We start from the raw sequence: 16,570 nt of genomic DNA, 5'->3' as shown, positions 1-16,570 counted from the left end.
GACTAGAATGTAATTGTATGCTGTAGTGTTAAGATTTCCCTTCAGTGGAACTAAGGGGCCTGAACCATGAAAAACAGCCCCAGACCATTATTCCTCCTCCACCAAACTTTACAGTTGGCACTATGTATTCTGCAGGTAGTGTTCTCCTGGCATCAGCCAATCCCAGATTCGTCCATCGGACTGCCAGATGGTGAAATGTGTTTCATCACTCCAGAGAACGTTTCCACCAGTCCAATGGCGGTGAGCTTTACACCACTCCAGCCGACGCTCCAGCCACTATCCCTGCTAGATAGCACTTCACGTTCTTGATTGTTTTCCTCCTTGCTCCCTTTCCTGTAGCCCTTGTCTGTGACCCTACATCTTGACAGCTCTTAGCTTTCACCGTCCAGGATGTAGGAAGTCACTTACTGTACTTGTGTAAGTTTTAAATTGGAATTTGTAAAATGTATTTTGAATTGCTGTTTTAGCCAAATTGAATTTGTAAAGATTGATGCCTTGTACTTCTCTGTATTTTTGCACCTTGCACTTATGTTGTAAGTCGCCCTGGATAAGGGCGTCTGCCAAGAAATAAAACAAAAAATAATAATAATGGTGATCTTAGGCTTGTGTGCACCTGCTCGGCCACGGAAACCCATTTTATGAGGTTCCAGACGAACAGTTCTTGTGCTGATGTTGCTTCCAGAGGCAGTTTGGAACTTGGTAGTGATTGTTGCAAATAAGGACAGATATTTCCTATGTACTACGTGCTTCAGCACTCTGCGGTCCCATTCTCTGAGCTTGTTTGGCCTTCCACACCACAGCTGAGCTATTGTTGCTCCTAGATGTTTCCACTTCACAATAACAGCACTCACTGTTGACCAGGGCAGCTCTAGCAGGACAGAAATGCAATGCACTGACTGGTTGGAAAGGTGGCATCCTATGACGGTACCATGTTGAAAGTCACTGAGCTCTTCAGTACGGCCCATTCTACTGCCAAGGTTTGTCTATGGAAATTGCATTGCTGTGTGCTTGATTTTATACACCTGTCAGCAATGGGTGTGGCTGAAATAGCCACATCCACTCATTAGAAAGAGTGTCCACATACTTTTGCCCATGTAGTGTAGAAATGTACTATTGTTTACTGATTTTGTGTAAATAACTATTTAACAAACACTATCTGGTATTTTTATGTACTTTTATCCGCTGTCCAGTATTTTTGGAGGATGTCAAGTTATTGCACAATGTCCCAGTGTGTCGTCAAATCATCAGCACCCCCCAGCACTGGCAGCTGCAGCTCCGCTCCGCCTCTGCAGCACAACTAATAAAACTCTCCAGCTCCGGTCTGGCTCCAGGTCCTGGCGAATGGCCAACCCCAACATGAAGGTAGGCGGGTCATATTTCGCACAGAGTAGAGTAAACATTATTTTAATGCACATGTGCTGATCAGCCTAATAGTGAGTACCTCAAGGTGCTTAACCAGGAGAACTGCCTTCAGTTTGCACTTTAATATGAACCTGGGCGAATAACGCTGGAATGCAACTTCTACGACAGTTTGCTTGACACAGTTTTCTGGAATGGACAGGGCTGATTGAAAACTGTTCAGAATCTACCCTGGATTAATTGTGATTAGTATTTTATTATAGTAGCAATTATTATTATTGTTAGTGTCAGTATCTGTCTGTGTTCGTTTGACTGGGACTGTACAGTTCACATAAAAAAAAAATACTGCTGGGGAAGGGGGGAAGTGAAAGTCAACAACAGCACGGTTTTAAAGGTCAATTTTCCGTGCCAGGCATTTGGAAAGGTATGCAAGTTTTATTTTCATTTTGCACAGTCAGTCGCACCACGGCACCGTGCAACGTGTTTATTTCCTTTAATGCAACTCAAGCAGTATATGTTGTATATTTAAACATATATATAATTCTGAAAAATAACTGTAGAAAAACTTTGCAACAATGAGAGATATACAGTACCTGACAGGTACAAACGAGTTTATGGCGCTGGTCTGGATTTACTCTTTTCTCTCTTCGCTCTTCTCTCTTGTCTAATATTTTGTGGTAGCTTTAAAACAGCGCATGCACTTCCATTCTACTTAATATATTCGTTTTATCCTAGGTTTCTGCCGAGTACGTTGTATTAAATACTTAATACTTAATATTAAGTACTAAGTTAATATCTGGGAGTCTTACTTTCAGACTGCCTGGTAAATTAGTAGAATAGGTGTTTATTATTGGATTGTTCTCTTGATAAACTGGTAAATGTTTACTTTGTAAAATGATACAGTTAAGAGTAGATTGTGCCTTCAGTCTACAGGTATGCAACACAGAACAGAAGAAAAGTGTTACATTGTATCTGCCTTGGATTGAATTGTACCCAGACTGAAGACTTAAAAGATGCTCAGCTGGTAATCCCTTGGTTCCGGTGAAGAAATTCAAGGCGTCACTGTTAGATAGAGTTTAAGGTAATTCATCTGAAAATAATTTATAAAATCACAATAAAAAAAAATATAAAATTGGAAAATTCAGCAAAGTTTAATTGTATCTATTGATAGATGAAGGTAGTCATTGTCTAACAGTTGCATTTAGATTGTTTCTAGTGCTTGATTCTGAGTGATTTAATTAAATATTCCACTAAAATTAAGGTTAATTAATTAAGTTAGGGTTATATTTTGGTCTAGACTAGGGTTGTGGTTAGAGTGCCACCCAGTACATTTAGGTATGCATTTCTACGTTAACTGAATCAGGTGTAGATTTGTATTGGTCTAGCTTCAGATTTGAGTATTGGTTTGGGGGTATTGGGGATTAAAATGCTGTAGGTCATATATTGATGTAAATGCAGTATCATAGTCCAGAATAAAGATTCTGAATATAATTTAGGTTATGAAAATAATAATTATTTATTTAGAGTTATATCTGTATGAACTAAAGTTTAAGATCGTGTAGTCATGAATTGAACATTAGAAAGTCTCTCAGTGGTAAATTTGTATTTGTAATGCAGACCAACTGGTTACATAACAGTTTTTGAACTGAAGTTTGGTGATAAAAATAGGGTAGCAATGGCCTGTTATTAAAACACTGGTGGGGTCAGGCCCTGCATGGGAAAAAAGGTAAAAGATAAAGTATAGTTGTACATTTTAAACATTATAAAGTATTGTTTTGTTTGTCTGTTTTAAATGAGCAAATGTTAAATATCCTACAGTTTGCAAAAAGACGTTGATTATAACCGGAAGTATACATTTAGTGTGGCACTAAGGTCATAAGGTGATAAATGCAGATGAGCATTTGAAGATGTGTGCGTACTGCGTAGGGTTGTCCCCTGCTTAAATGCCTTAACACCGCGCCAACTGCAATAGAGTTCAGCAAGTATGGCCATTTTCCATGAGTATTAAGTGATGATGATGACTAGCTTTGGCCCCTTGCCTACAAATACATTACTACTCATGAACCTTTCACTTAGCCTATAGATGAACCAAGTTGATTTCTTGTTATTAAATATTTTTAATGGTCGTTTAAAGAAAATAAAATGTTTAGACCCTCACCCGTCATTGGATCTTGTGACCAATCAAAAGGGATGAGACAGAATAGGGTTTTCAATACAGAATTATTCAAAAGAAAAAGTGGTTTACTAGAAACATTACTGGAAAAAATGCAGTTTTCCTTGCCTTTATTTGGGGGAGACACTACATAGACACAATCAGGCTGTCAGAAAGATTAGGAAAACATCTACTATTCACATGGAAAATGTCATCAGACTACTACTAGTGGGCAAAGTAAAATTCAAAGCACAGATTGACAGTGGATTCAAATGAACACGCTCCACAATACATTGGTAGTGTAACTCCTACATCCGGACAATTCCCGGTTTCGCCACTTGATGTCATCGTTCCAGGACTCTGATTAAACTCCCATCAATCTATTATTCATTTATCAACCTGGCTTTCCCCCGTTTATCCTCTCCATCTGTTTCCTGTTTCACCCGCTCATTAAACCCTGTATATATACTCCTTTGTTCCTCTCACTAAACGCAAAGTCTTGCCTTGCCTTACAAGCAGCATTTCTGAGAATTAGTATTGTTATCCTGTTTACCCGTGTATCGACCTTTGCCTTCTCTCTCTTTTACGCCTCTGGATCTTCCCTGCTATCGTTGTTTGCCTGATCGTTCAACCTACCTTCCGTGACCCCAACTATTCCTTGGCTAATTCGTCTTGATTTACCTGACACTGCTACTGGATCCTTACTGGAAACGCCGTTCTATGGACACCAGACAAATTGACTCCAGCATCATCGCAGCACAGAACCCCAGCTAAACTACATCCCTGCATCTTCTTTTCCTAGAAGCTCACACCACCAGAATGCAATTACAACATAGGGAACCGGAAACTCCTTGCAATAAAACTTGCTTTCGACAAATGGCGACATTGGTTGGAGGGTTCCCAACATCCGTTTTCTCATCTCATCACAGAAACCTTGAATACATCCGCGCTGCTAAGCAACTGACCCCCGTCAGGCTCGATGAGCATTTTTCTTTACGCATTTCAGAGGCAGGTGGATCGGCGAAGGAGACCAGCACCCCAGCTCCGACCTACCTGCCATGACCCCAACTATTCCTTGGCTTAATCGTCTTGATTTACCCGACACCACTACTGGATCCTACTCTCACCTGTCATTCTTGGTACCAGCCCTGACAGGTAGAAGAAAAAAAGAAAATGTGTGGAAAATGCAAACTTCCTTGATGTCATGATGTCACAGAGGGCTCTATTGATCTTCCATAATCATTTCCCGTAGCATTCTTGAAACAATTTGAGATGGGAACACTAGGTCAAGGAACCACTATGAAAATGCCACCGTACTTAAAAGAACATCAAATACCATCAAAAATTAACTGTTAAATTGCGTGTCTCAAGTGTAAAAGGAGGAAATGAATAGGGAACACAAAGTACAGTACATTTGTTGCTGTACAGGCACACATGTAGACAAATTACATTTCCTACAATTCACAAGTTGTAAATGAACTGTGGTACTTGCTGGCAAACAATAAGGTCAAAGTCAGATTTCAGAAGAAGCAATAGTCACTGATAAATTTGCCCAAATTAAGAATTAACTATAAGTAGGTGTTCTAGTTTAAATGAACATTTCAGCATTTTAGTATATTTTGCATCTCTTATTTGCATTGGTATAATTGTGTTACAAGGACTGTCAATGACATCATTGTTGTTTACAGTGCATCCGGAAAGTATTCACAGCACTTCACTTTTCCACATTTTGTTATGTTACAGCCGTATTCCAAGATTGATTAAATTAATTATTTTCATCAAAATTCTACAAACAATACCCATAATGACAACGTGAAAGAAGTTTGTTTGACATCTTTGCAAATTTATTAAAAATAAAAAACAAAAAAGCACATGAGCAAAGTTTGTGAATACTTATGTACAATACTTTGTTGAAGCACCTTTGGCACCAATTACAGCCTCAAGTCTTTTTGAGTATGATGCTACAAGCTTGGCACACCTATTTTTGGGCAGTTTCTCCCATTCTTCTTTGCAGGACCTCTCAAGCTCTATCAGGTTGGATGGGGAGTGTCGGTGCACAGCCATTTTCAGATCTCTCCAGAGATGTTCAATCAGGTTCAAGTCTGGGCTCTGGCTGGGCCACTCAAGGTCATTCACAGAGTTGTCCTGTAGCCACTCCTTTGTTATCTTGGCTGTGTGCTTAGGGTCATTGTCCTGTTGGAAGATGAACCTTCGCCCCAGTCTGAGGTCCAGAGCTCTCTGGAGCAGGTTTTCATCAAGGATGTCTCTGTACATTCTCTGCATTCATCTTTCCCTCGATCCAGACTAGTCTCCCAGTTCCTGCCGCTGAAAAACATCCCCACAGCATGATGCTGCCACCACCATGCTTCACTGTAGAGATGGTATTGGCCAGGTGATGAGCGGTGCCTGGTTTCCTCCAGACATGACGCTTGCCATTCAGGCCAAAGAGTTCAATCTTTGTTTCTCATGGTCTGAGAGTCCTTCAGGTGCCTTTTGGCAAACTCCAGGCGGGTTGTCATGTGCCTTTTACGGAGGAGTGGCTTCCGTCTGGCCACTCTACCATAGAGGCCTGATTGGTGGAGTGCTGCAGAGATGGTTGTTCTTCTGGAAGGTTCTCCTCTCTCCACAGAGACACACTGGAGCTCTGTCAGAGTGACCATCGGGTTCTTGGTTACCTCCCTGACTAAGGCCCTTCTCCCCCAATCGCTCAGTTTGGGCGTGCGGCCAGCTCTAGGAAGAGTCCTGGTGGTTCCAAACTTCTTCCATTTACGGATGATGGAGGCCACTGTGCTCATTGGGACCTTCAATGCTGCAGAAATGTTTCTGTACCCTTCCCCAGATCTGTGCCTTCGATACAATCCTGTCTCGGAGGTCTACAGACAATTCCTTATACTTCATGGCTTGGTATGTCCTCTGACATGTACTGTTAATTGTGGGACCTTATATAGGCAGGTGTGTGCCTTTCCAAATCATGTCCAATCAACTGAATTTACCACAGGTGGACTCCAATCAAGTTCAATCAAGAAACATCTCAAGGATGATCAGTGGAAACAAGATGCACCTGAGCTCAATTTTGAGTGTCATGGCAGAGGCTGTGAATACTTATGTACATGTGCTTTTTTTGTTTTTTATTTTTAATAAATTTGCAAAGATTTCAAACAGACTTCTTTCACGTTGTCATTATGGGGTATTGTTTGTAGAATTTTGAGGAAAATATTGATTTTAATCAATTTTGGAATAAGGCTGTAACATAACAAAGTGAAGTGCTGTGAATACTTTCCGGATGCACTGTATATCATTGCACTGTTATTAATAAGAATTAAATAATCTAACAATCGTAACTTATTAATTATTTTCTTGTATTACCCTGGCTCTGAGGATCAGCCGTATACTGGCTTCCCAAATGCATTAGTGCAGTGGTTCTCAAACCTGTCCTAGAGTACCACCTACCCTGCTGGTTTTTGTTCTGACCGAGCTCTCAATTAATTAATTTAACCCTTAATTTAAGTAATATGATTACATTTGACACTTTAAATTGTGTAACTGATACAAAGTTGGTTCCTTATACAACTTTATACTTAACTTAAAACCCCAACTGTTAAAAATAATTAAAAGGCTCTGATTTAGGAAATTATTTGTTAATTGAAATTAAGGGTTCAATTAAGTAATTGAGAGCTTGGTTGGAACAAAAACCAGAAGGTAGGTGGTAGTCCAGGACAGGATTGAGAATCACTATATTAGCGCATGAATCATGGTTTTATATATATATATATATATATATATATATATATATATATAAAAACATGATTCATGCGCTAATATAGTGAATTTGGCGTAAACAGAATGAGAACATGGATCCATCATGCCTTGTTACCACTGTGCAGGCTGGTGGTGGTGGTGTAATGGTGTGGGGGATGTTTTCTTGGCACACTTTAGGCCCCTTAGTGCCAATTGGGCATCGTTTAAATGCCACGGCCTACCTGAGCATTGTTTCTTACCATGTCCATCCCTTTATGACCACCATGTACCCATCCTCTGATGGCTACTTCCAGCAGGATAATGCACCATGTCACAAAGTTCGAATCATTTCAAATTGGTTTCTTGAACATGACAATGAGTTCACTGTACTAAACTGACCCCCACAGTCACCAGATCTCAACCCAATAGAGCATCTTTGGGATGTGGTGGAACGGGAGCTTCGTGCCCTGGATGTGCATCCCACAAATCTCCATCAACTGCAAGATGCTATCCTATCAATATGGGCCAACATTTCTAAAGAATGCTTTCAGCACCTTGTTGAATCAATGCCACGTAGAATTAAGGCAGTTCTGAAGGCGAAAGGGGGTCAAACACAGTATTAGTATGGTGTTCCTAATAATCCTTTAGGTGAGTATATATATATATATATATATATATATATATATATATATATATATATATATTACTGATTATTAATTTGTTATATTTAAGACATTAGTTTTGCCCATGTAGAAGATCCAAGAGGCAATATCAAGAACAGTCCTTAAATTATGAAGTACAGACATTTTAATGCAGACCAGACTGGAGAGAAAAATAACAGGGTCTACATGTCTGCCCTGTGATGAGTGGAAGCTCGGTTTCTGCCTGACAACTGGTCAGGAACACCTCTGTTTTGTTTTCTCTGTATGCCAATGAAGAAATTAAAATCATTTAAGTGTACGTTTAGAAAGTCCTATAGAAATTCGAAATTGTGCTACTGCAGATGTACATTTTGTATTGAGGTTTAAATCCCTGAAGGGATGGGTTAAATACACAATCCTTGATAGCAGTCTAGCATGCATTCCATGCAAAGTTAAATATTCACCTGCCACTCTGCTATGTACATTGAGATGGTTATGTAAAATCAGTCCTCCCCTCAAACTCTTCAGCATTCTTGAATTCTTCTCACCAGTAACTGTCAACCGTTGTGTTTGTAGTTCCATTATAGCTGTATCAAGGTGTTCATTTCCACAGCCCTCTGTAGCCTTTCCTGCTGCATGCATTCTTCTCTGACTGATGTGTTTATTTCAAGGGTGAGTAATGTCCATTTTCTGTAACACTATCTCTTCCAGCTGAAGCAGAACCGTTTGTCTGGGAAACGCGGGAGGTGCCGGCTACATATCTTGTTCCCAGGGCTTGGTCTAGCTGTTGTCTAGTCTCTCCATGATTCATTTGTTTCCACTATTTAAAGAAATGGATTGTAGCTACCTAAGCTGAAGAGCACAATGGCTACATATTGTGTAATTGTTAGATACCCTGGCGCTGTTGACGTTTTTTGTTGTTGTTTTTTTCCATTTTGCTTTGTCGTTGTTGTTGTCTGCGCAGAGGAACAGAACAAGGCCTCCTATTAAGACACTGGGGTGACGAGGATAGTGGAAGTGGCATCTCAAGCTCCCTATGAATGGGCTGGGGGCTGGACTATTGGGAAGAGCACTTGGTGGCATTTACATTAAGCGCATAGACGCTATGAGCTCTCTGCTGGAGTGCTCCTTCCCAACTCTCAAGCTGAAGAGCATGGCTGCCTTGTAAAGTGTTCTACTAACTGCTGTAACTGCGGCCAGCACACCGACTCAGAGTGGCACCCCACAGGACTGATGACTGTGCCATGCTTAGTGGGCACAGAGCATCCTTGCCAACAAACTACCCACTGAGCTTCCTGTGTCTGTATTGCTTGTTTGCCATGGCGCCGTGGCTGGGATTGAAAACGGTGAACTGCACCAGAGAAGGTATTGAGGAAGTGGATAAGATCCGGAGCTACATAACTGGACTGGTAAGATACACGGAGGTTCTTACTACATAGGCTACTTATAGGCTATGGAATACTTGTATTTTTTTTTTTTACACCACTATCTGTGTTCTAGACATCTCAAAGACCTTCTGCATGAAAAAAAACAACCAAACGTGGTTCACCTGCAGTCAGATCTGGGGTGCTGAGTGCTTACACTTTTCTTTTACCACTCATGCTACTTCTAATTCACTTGGTGTAAATGATCTGTGTAAAAGAGAAATGTTCTATAAACTTGGCTTATTACTTAAGCATCTTCAGCCATTGGCATTAACAAAAGCACATATTTCAATTATACAATCAATTTTTATTTGTATAGCCCCCTTCGCAGGGTAGCCACAGAGCACTTTACAGACTGGTAAACATAAAACAAATGTACAGCAAAATAAAATAATACATAAATAATACAATAAATTAAATTAAATATAGACCTTCATATTTAAAGTCTTAAATATGCACATAAGCACATAAGCACATAAGAACATAAGAAAGTTTACAAACGAGAGGAGGCCATTCGACCCACCGTGCTCTTTTGGCTTGTTTGGTCTTAGTTTAGTTTCCAGTACAAATAGTTTCACCTTGTCTTAAGACTGTTGCAAAAACAAAACCTTTCAGGCCTGGCATTGGACTTGCCTTATGCTGTTGCTCAACAACAAGGCAAACTTTTTATTTTGGGTTATAAAATATATTTAATATAATATTTTAAAAATCTCTTGGATTTGACAGAAACTTTAATTTGGACCCATTTGTTCAAAGGTACCCGATCTCATTTATTTGAGCAAACAAACATATATAACCTACATTTTGCCTGTTTACCATTTGATTCTGATTCCTCCAATAATCATGTTACAGTGGGTTTGTGTTTGAGTATGAGATTTGCTCTCCCAACATGATGACATCATTCCCAGGGCAAGTAATATGAATCTTTATTGATTATTTTGGATGTCTTTGTCATTGGCATGGTAGCCGGCATTGGTTTCATGGTTTTGGACATTTCATTTTTGGTATAAGAATATTAATATTTTATAGATAGATAGGTAAATGTATAACATTTTGAAAGTATTGAAACAATATGGCGTGCCAAATGTAAAACAATGCACACTTTTTTTTCATGTCTTTTTTCACAGATTTATCTTAAATCTTGTGTGTTTTTCCAGATCCAGATTTAGTAAATAATGAAGCTTTTTTTTTCCAGCATAATTATTTCAAAATTTAAAATAAATTCTTAAATGAAAAAAGTATGCGTTGTTTTACATTTGGTGACATGTGCAATCGCCTACAGGTGTGCCATTTTTATATATGGACTAATTTCAATGTCACAGATTGCATGTTTTTCACGTAGATTTCATACCGTGCTACACATTTATTATTTTTATTTCTTGGCAGATGCCCTTATCCAGGGCGACTTACAACATAAGTGCAATACAAAGTGCAAGAATACAGTTAAGTACAAGGCATCAAACATTACAAATTCAAATTTACATTAAACAAAGCAATTCAAGATATAATACATTTTACAACTTCCAATTTATATAGTTAAGTACAGTAAGTGCGGACATACATCCTGGAAAATTAAGCTAAGTGCCGTCAAGATGTAAGGTCACAGTCAAGGGTTACGGGAAAGGGAGCAAGGGGGAAATCAATCAATGATCTAACAGGGATTAAAAGGACTAATATTACAAGTACTGTCTGAAAAGATGTGTCTTGAGTAAGCGCCGGAAGGAGGTCAAGGACTGCTGTTTTGACTTCGGTGGGAAGGGGAAGGTCATTCCACCATTTAGGGGCCAAGGAATTAGCTGGAATTAGCACATTAGCTGACCATCTGAGCTTACACTGGGTCTGTGGCTCATACAACCAATCAAATTGCAAAGAAGAAGGAGATGCTTTAAACAAATTATGCTTTAGTACAGCCTCTGAGGTCCCGACCACAACTACCTTGCATATTTTAAAGAACAAAGTAAGGAGATGAGTTTTGAAGGATGTGGGAAGGAAAGATTAGTACTACATAATTATAGTCATTCTATATAATATTTCTTTCTATTTAATTTGTATTATTGTGTTCACACAATTGGCCAGTTACCATGGAGCATTCCCCTGTATTTTGTAATATACATGTTTATGTTTTGCCCAACATATGACATAAACTTTAAGCATGAATTGCTGATGTTCAAACATAACAGTAATAAAAAATGTCTCTGTCTGTTTTGTTTTCTAAGAAGGATGCAGCTGATTGCAAACTGTATACCCCAAGAGTGCATGATTATGAGGTATGTGGGAACTACAGATTTGATTATATAATAAAGTTCTTGTGAAATACATGTATTGGCACAGTGAGTTGGGAGACAAAAGGGAGACAAGAAGCACACCTAGAGATGGCTGTAGTTCCATACAGTGTGGCAATGTAGTCAATCCTAATATAACGCTGCCTTCAGACCTGGAATTCATGAGGCTATCCTGCTTTGAAATGCCCCATGAGCTGCAATATCCTTCCTGTAGTGGGGTGGATTAAAGCCTTCTACCAGAAGAGGTCTGATTAGTACATTGTAGCGTCTAAACATTACAGTGAAACAGTGTCTCCCATTTGATAGGAAAATGTGACATTTTCATTACCTTGCACACATCCACATTGTATTTAATTTGAAAAAAGGAGCCACCTGCCAAATGAATATTATTAGTCCTTTGTATAAGAGCTATTATTTGCAGGTTCACTTATTGTACCTTCATCAGCAGATCTAACAAGTGTACTAACTCTGCAAGAGTCTATGTCATTAATATGAATTACTATGAATTTGACACTTGCACTTTTCCAATTAGTATTCAATGTCTTGATATTTACAATTCATGTAATATCATGTATTAGATCTAGCATTTTTTTCACATTAGCATGGTGCCATTATTTTGCAAGTTCATATTGTTTTTACTTGTTAAATAATAATAATAATAATAATAATAATAATAATAATAATAATAATAATAAAACTTTATTTTCTATATCACCTTTAAAAGTTGCATCTCAAAGCGCTTTACAAGAAAAAAATACATTGAAATACAAAAGAAAACAAGGAAAACATACAATCAGAATAATTTAAAAAAAAAAACAATAATAAATCACATAATAATCACAGAAAAGCAATCCTAAAAAAGTGAGTTTTAAGAGAAGATTTAAAAATACTAAAAGATTCAGCATGTCTAACCTCAGAAGCAAGAGAGTTCCTCAGTTTTGGAGCAAAAGAAGAGAAAGCCCTGTCACCCATAGAACGTAGACGAGTAAGAGGAAAAGTAAAAAAAACAGATTCAGAGGAGTGGAGATCACGCATTGGAGTGTAGGGGGTTAAAAGTTAAACAACATCACTATGAGTAACCAGAAACTATGTGAGCATTCTATATTCTGAGTCCGGATCTACTGACACACCTAGTTGGGTAACGATCAAGGAACCCCCAAGTCATATGACTCAGATATTTAAAACATACAGCTCCTAAATGTGGCATTCCAAATATGACAAGTTGAAAAATTTAAATGCAATATGCTATGAATCCCTTTTATTTTGTCTCCCATGGGACTAGAAAATGTGTATAATACATTAGCACAATAATAGCACACATGAAAAAAGTGTGTGCACCATTAGCAAGAAAAAATTATAATCTGTGCCGCAAAAGATCTCCACAAATTAATCTCATTTTATGTTTTCCCCCTCTTAACTCTGGGACACATGATTAAACAAATTGCCTAGCAACAGAAATATTTACAGTCTTTAATGACTATTTGTTTCCAGTTTCTTTGCTTGCTCTGGGGTGGCATGAGCCAAGAGCAAATTCTGTTCTTTCCAGTGGAATTCTGCTGTATTCCAAAAGGACATTATAAATCAGAATGGGAACAGTTTAATTCCACATGTAATGGCACAGGTGCACTGTTATTTATGTGTGGTTTATTTTTTTCAGCAGAATTGTCCCATCACCACACTCTCTTGTTTTGTGAAAGAGTTCAAAGTGTTGGTGTTTGACTTAGAACTACATAAAACAAATCTCACCAAACCGCTTGATCGACGGCTTAATATCCTAAATCAAAAGGTGAGGATTTTTCATAATCATCTACTTCTGTCTTATGGTGGTCATAAAACTTATCATTTTAACTAAGTAGCATAGGCTTTAACGCTAAGCTATTTGCTCAATATCTTCTTTGGCAGGCAACTTAAACAATCTTTTAAATGTATTAAATTTGTCCTTTTCTTTGTATTTGTGTGTGTACGACACATCGTGAAAGCGATTGACAGCAAGAGAATAGGCTAGATGGTACTGTCCTGTATTTTCAGTCAGACAGAACCCTGTGTGTCTCATTTTCTGCCTTTTGGTAGTGGTCAGTGACAAGCACATCATTCCATTGGTTGAAGCACCTGCATAGTAGTAATAATAGTAGTAGTAGTATTTGTCTTTATTATCCCCAAGGGGCAATTTGATTTACAGCAGAGGCAAAAAGACATGAAATAAACAGACGGTAAAAGACCGTAAATCTCAGCGCCACTATGTATATTGACACAGAATCATCTTAAATTATTTAATTTTTAGCACTGGCATGTAACATAGTTATCCTGAGGTTAACATTCTCAAGTCTTTTGTTTAAGCCAGGAAATATTTTTTGGCAGATAGCAACTCTGTTATATAATATCCTGTCTGAAACTGGAAGAGCAATTCACAGGGAGGAAATAAAAGGGGTAAAAACATCAAATACAAAATGCAAAGGAGTTACACCAAATACAATTTGAACTAGCACTGTGTAGCCCATACAACCTGATAAGTCTCAGGCTGTTATGCACTGGGAATCTTTAACTGGACACTCATTTGTTTTTTGTTTTTTTCCCATATGTGTTTTGCTTAGCAATGGCAGAAGGACCGAGAAGGCTGTCCACAGTGTGAAGTTTACGAGGAAAAAACGGCTGAAGCATTCCTGAAAGACCTTCAGTCCATCCTGCAGTATATACATTACAATGGCTGAGACATCCCTACTGGAAGCAGGTCTTCCTTTGTGCCCAAGGCTGCTGGCCAGAGTCTTGGTAGTAAGTCTTCCCTCCGATGTCACCCAAGATAAAGGTCAGACCTTTATGATGACTCCTGTGCCTTGGTTGCTTGAGAGGTTTGATGCTGAAATAAGGAAGTACTGTGTGTGTATACTAGCACTAGTGTGTGAGAAGCTGGTGGGTGAATGTGTGCCCAGCTGCTAAACATGCAAAAGTGATTCCGACACAGTAGGTCTTGTAAAAACCCATGTCACGGAAGTCCAGGAAAACATGAGGACCTTTCCATCTACCACAATAAGAAAACCCCTCACCACTTGTTCCGACGGTTCAAGGAGTTCAAGAAGTTCACATGTCTTTGATATGACCTCATCAAAATTGGAATTCCATCTCCCCAGCTTTTGGAGTAGACACCCTAACCAATAGGACAATGCAGCAGTTAGTTTTGAATACAATTTAGCAGAATTGTCCCATCACCACACTCTCGTGTTTTATGAAAGAGTTCAAAGTATTGGTGTTTGACTTAGAACTACATAAAACAAATCTCAAACCGCTTGATCGATGGCTTAATATCCTAAATCAAAAGGTGAGGATTCTTCATAATCATCTACTTCTGTCTTATGGTGGTCATCAGGATGTAATTTGTCAATACAAAAGTACTATTTAAGAACTTATCATTTTAACTAAGTAGCATAGGCACGCTAAGCTTTTTGCTCAATAACTTCTTTGGCAGGCAACTTAAACAATCTTTTAAATGTATTACATTTGTCCTTTCCCTTTTCTTTGTATTTGTGTGTGTTAGTTTTGAATACAATTTACATTTAATTTCCCACAATCTCCACAGCAAAAAGTGTTTAATAAAATGTTGTGTCAGGCCGAGACTAAAGACATTTCAGAAATTACCTGCCAAAGATGGCAAAAAAGTTTATTACATGTTACAATTTATTGTGTATTGATATTGGTAAACATTGTTGCATATTGGAAAATTTAATTGCATAATTTATTTATTTTTAAGAAAAGGAACATCCCACTTGAAACTGCATTCTTGGAGTGAACCAACATGTATATACATGTTAGATGATTTTAAACAAGTAACTGAAGCAGTAGATCATTTAAGAGAATGATATATATATAATTTTATAAAAAGCTTTCTAAAAAAATAAAGTTTCACATAGAAGACTATATCCCTTAAGTTATATCATACATTTTTAGGTAATTTTAGTAAGAAGTATAAGAACTATATAGAAGTGGGGTCGTGAGTGGGGTTCCTCAGGGATCAGTATTAGGTCAGTGCTGTGCCTAACTTATAGCAATGATAGACTGTTGTATACTTAGTAAATTCAATGAAATCTTAGCAGAAAATAAACAATACAAAATAAACAATACAGTGGAGTTAAAATTAATGCAAATAAGTGCAAGGTATTCCATGCAGTTGATAAAAATGTCAACTATCAAATGGCATGTGCCAAACTAAGAGACGCAAAATCTAAGAAGGATCTAGAACAGAGGGTAGCCCACTCTGGTCCTGCAGTGCCTTCTGGTTTTTGTTTTATCCAAGTCTGTAACTGCATAATTGAGCCAAAATGTCCATGTATCTGGTAAATAATGATTGAGAGAAACCTGCAGGATTGTGGCTCTCCAGAAAAAGGGTTCACTGCTAATCTAGGAGTTTATGTGGAAGCAAGACTTCATCTGGAATAGTGTGGTCTGGTCACCACATTAAAAGATATTGCTGCTCTAAAGGCAGTTCAAAAGAGAGCAACCAGGGAAATTCCAGGTCTGATGGGAATGTCATACTCTGATTTAGGGAATTTAACCTTTTCAGTCTGAAACAAAGGCCTTTTATTTATTTCAAACTTCCTTGCACTGCCATGCTTCAGGCGCAACAGTGGTGCTGCTCAATTTAATAAAATAGCTTTAATAAAAGTAAATGTGTCTGTGGAGTCACTACAATCAATCATTTCCCAACACATGATCGTTGGTTACACTTTTCCATTATATAATGTATGTGCGTATGTATGTATATAATGTATGTATGCGTGTGTACACACTAATTTATATATATATATATATATATATATATATATATAGTAACACGGCTGGGGCTTGGGACGTGTTGACACGGGGTCAAGGTTAGTGCACAGGGAGACAGACAAACCAGGAAGCCACAGATGGGTTGAAAAACGGAGCGTTCCCTTATTTTATTAACGGCAGTTGGTTTGCGAGACGGGGTCTTGTAAAGAATTA

General features: G+C 38.3%; 1 protein-coding gene across 4 annotated transcripts; it reads left to right on the top strand.

Moving 5' to 3' along the window:
* The first annotated feature begins 1,305 nt into the window (after nt 1-1,305).
* On the top strand, nt 1,306-16,243 carry il15l (interleukin 15, like). 4 transcript variants are annotated; one of them, XM_066703880.1, is made up of 6 exons: nt 1,408-1,783; nt 2,286-2,440; nt 8,855-9,299; nt 11,531-11,581; nt 13,257-13,382; nt 14,188-16,243. In XM_066703880.1, the coding sequence occupies exons 3-6, from the start codon at nt 9,135-9,137 to the stop codon at nt 14,302-14,304; spliced, it is 459 nt and encodes a 152-aa protein (XP_066559977.1). In that variant the 5' UTR covers nt 1,408-1,783; nt 2,286-2,440; nt 8,855-9,134; the 3' UTR covers nt 14,305-16,243. The 4 variants fall into 4 exon arrangements, 2 of the variants coding, with proteins under 2 accessions (XP_066559977.1, XP_066559976.1); XM_066703879.1 differs by having other exon boundaries at nt 13,254-13,382; XR_010816758.1 differs by lacking the exons at nt 1,408-1,783; nt 2,286-2,440 and adding an exon at nt 1,306-1,362 and having other exon boundaries at nt 13,254-13,382.
* Nucleotides 16,244-16,570: the final 327 nt, after the last annotated feature.

Source organism: Amia ocellicauda, chromosome 5, assembly GCF_036373705.1.
Source record: "Amia ocellicauda isolate fAmiCal2 chromosome 5, fAmiCal2.hap1, whole genome shotgun sequence".
Lineage (NCBI taxonomy): Eukaryota > Metazoa > Chordata > Actinopteri > Amiiformes > Amiidae > Amia > Amia ocellicauda.
Note: the sequence above shows the minus strand (reverse complement) of the source record. Positions and strands in the feature narration are given on the sequence as shown.

Excerpts from the sequence above, each read along its gene's own strand:
- il15l (XM_066703879.1), top strand. The coding sequence starts at position 9,135 with ATGCTTAGTGGGCACAGAGCATCCTTGCCAACAAACTACCCACTGAGC. Across the intron at positions 11,582-13,253 it reads CAAGAGTGCATGATTATGAG|CAGAATTGTCCCATCACCAC; the intron begins GTATGTGGGAAC and ends TATTTTTTTCAG. Across the intron at positions 13,383-14,187 it reads TTAATATCCTAAATCAAAAG|CAATGGCAGAAGGACCGAGA; the intron begins GTGAGGATTTTT and ends TGTTTTGCTTAG.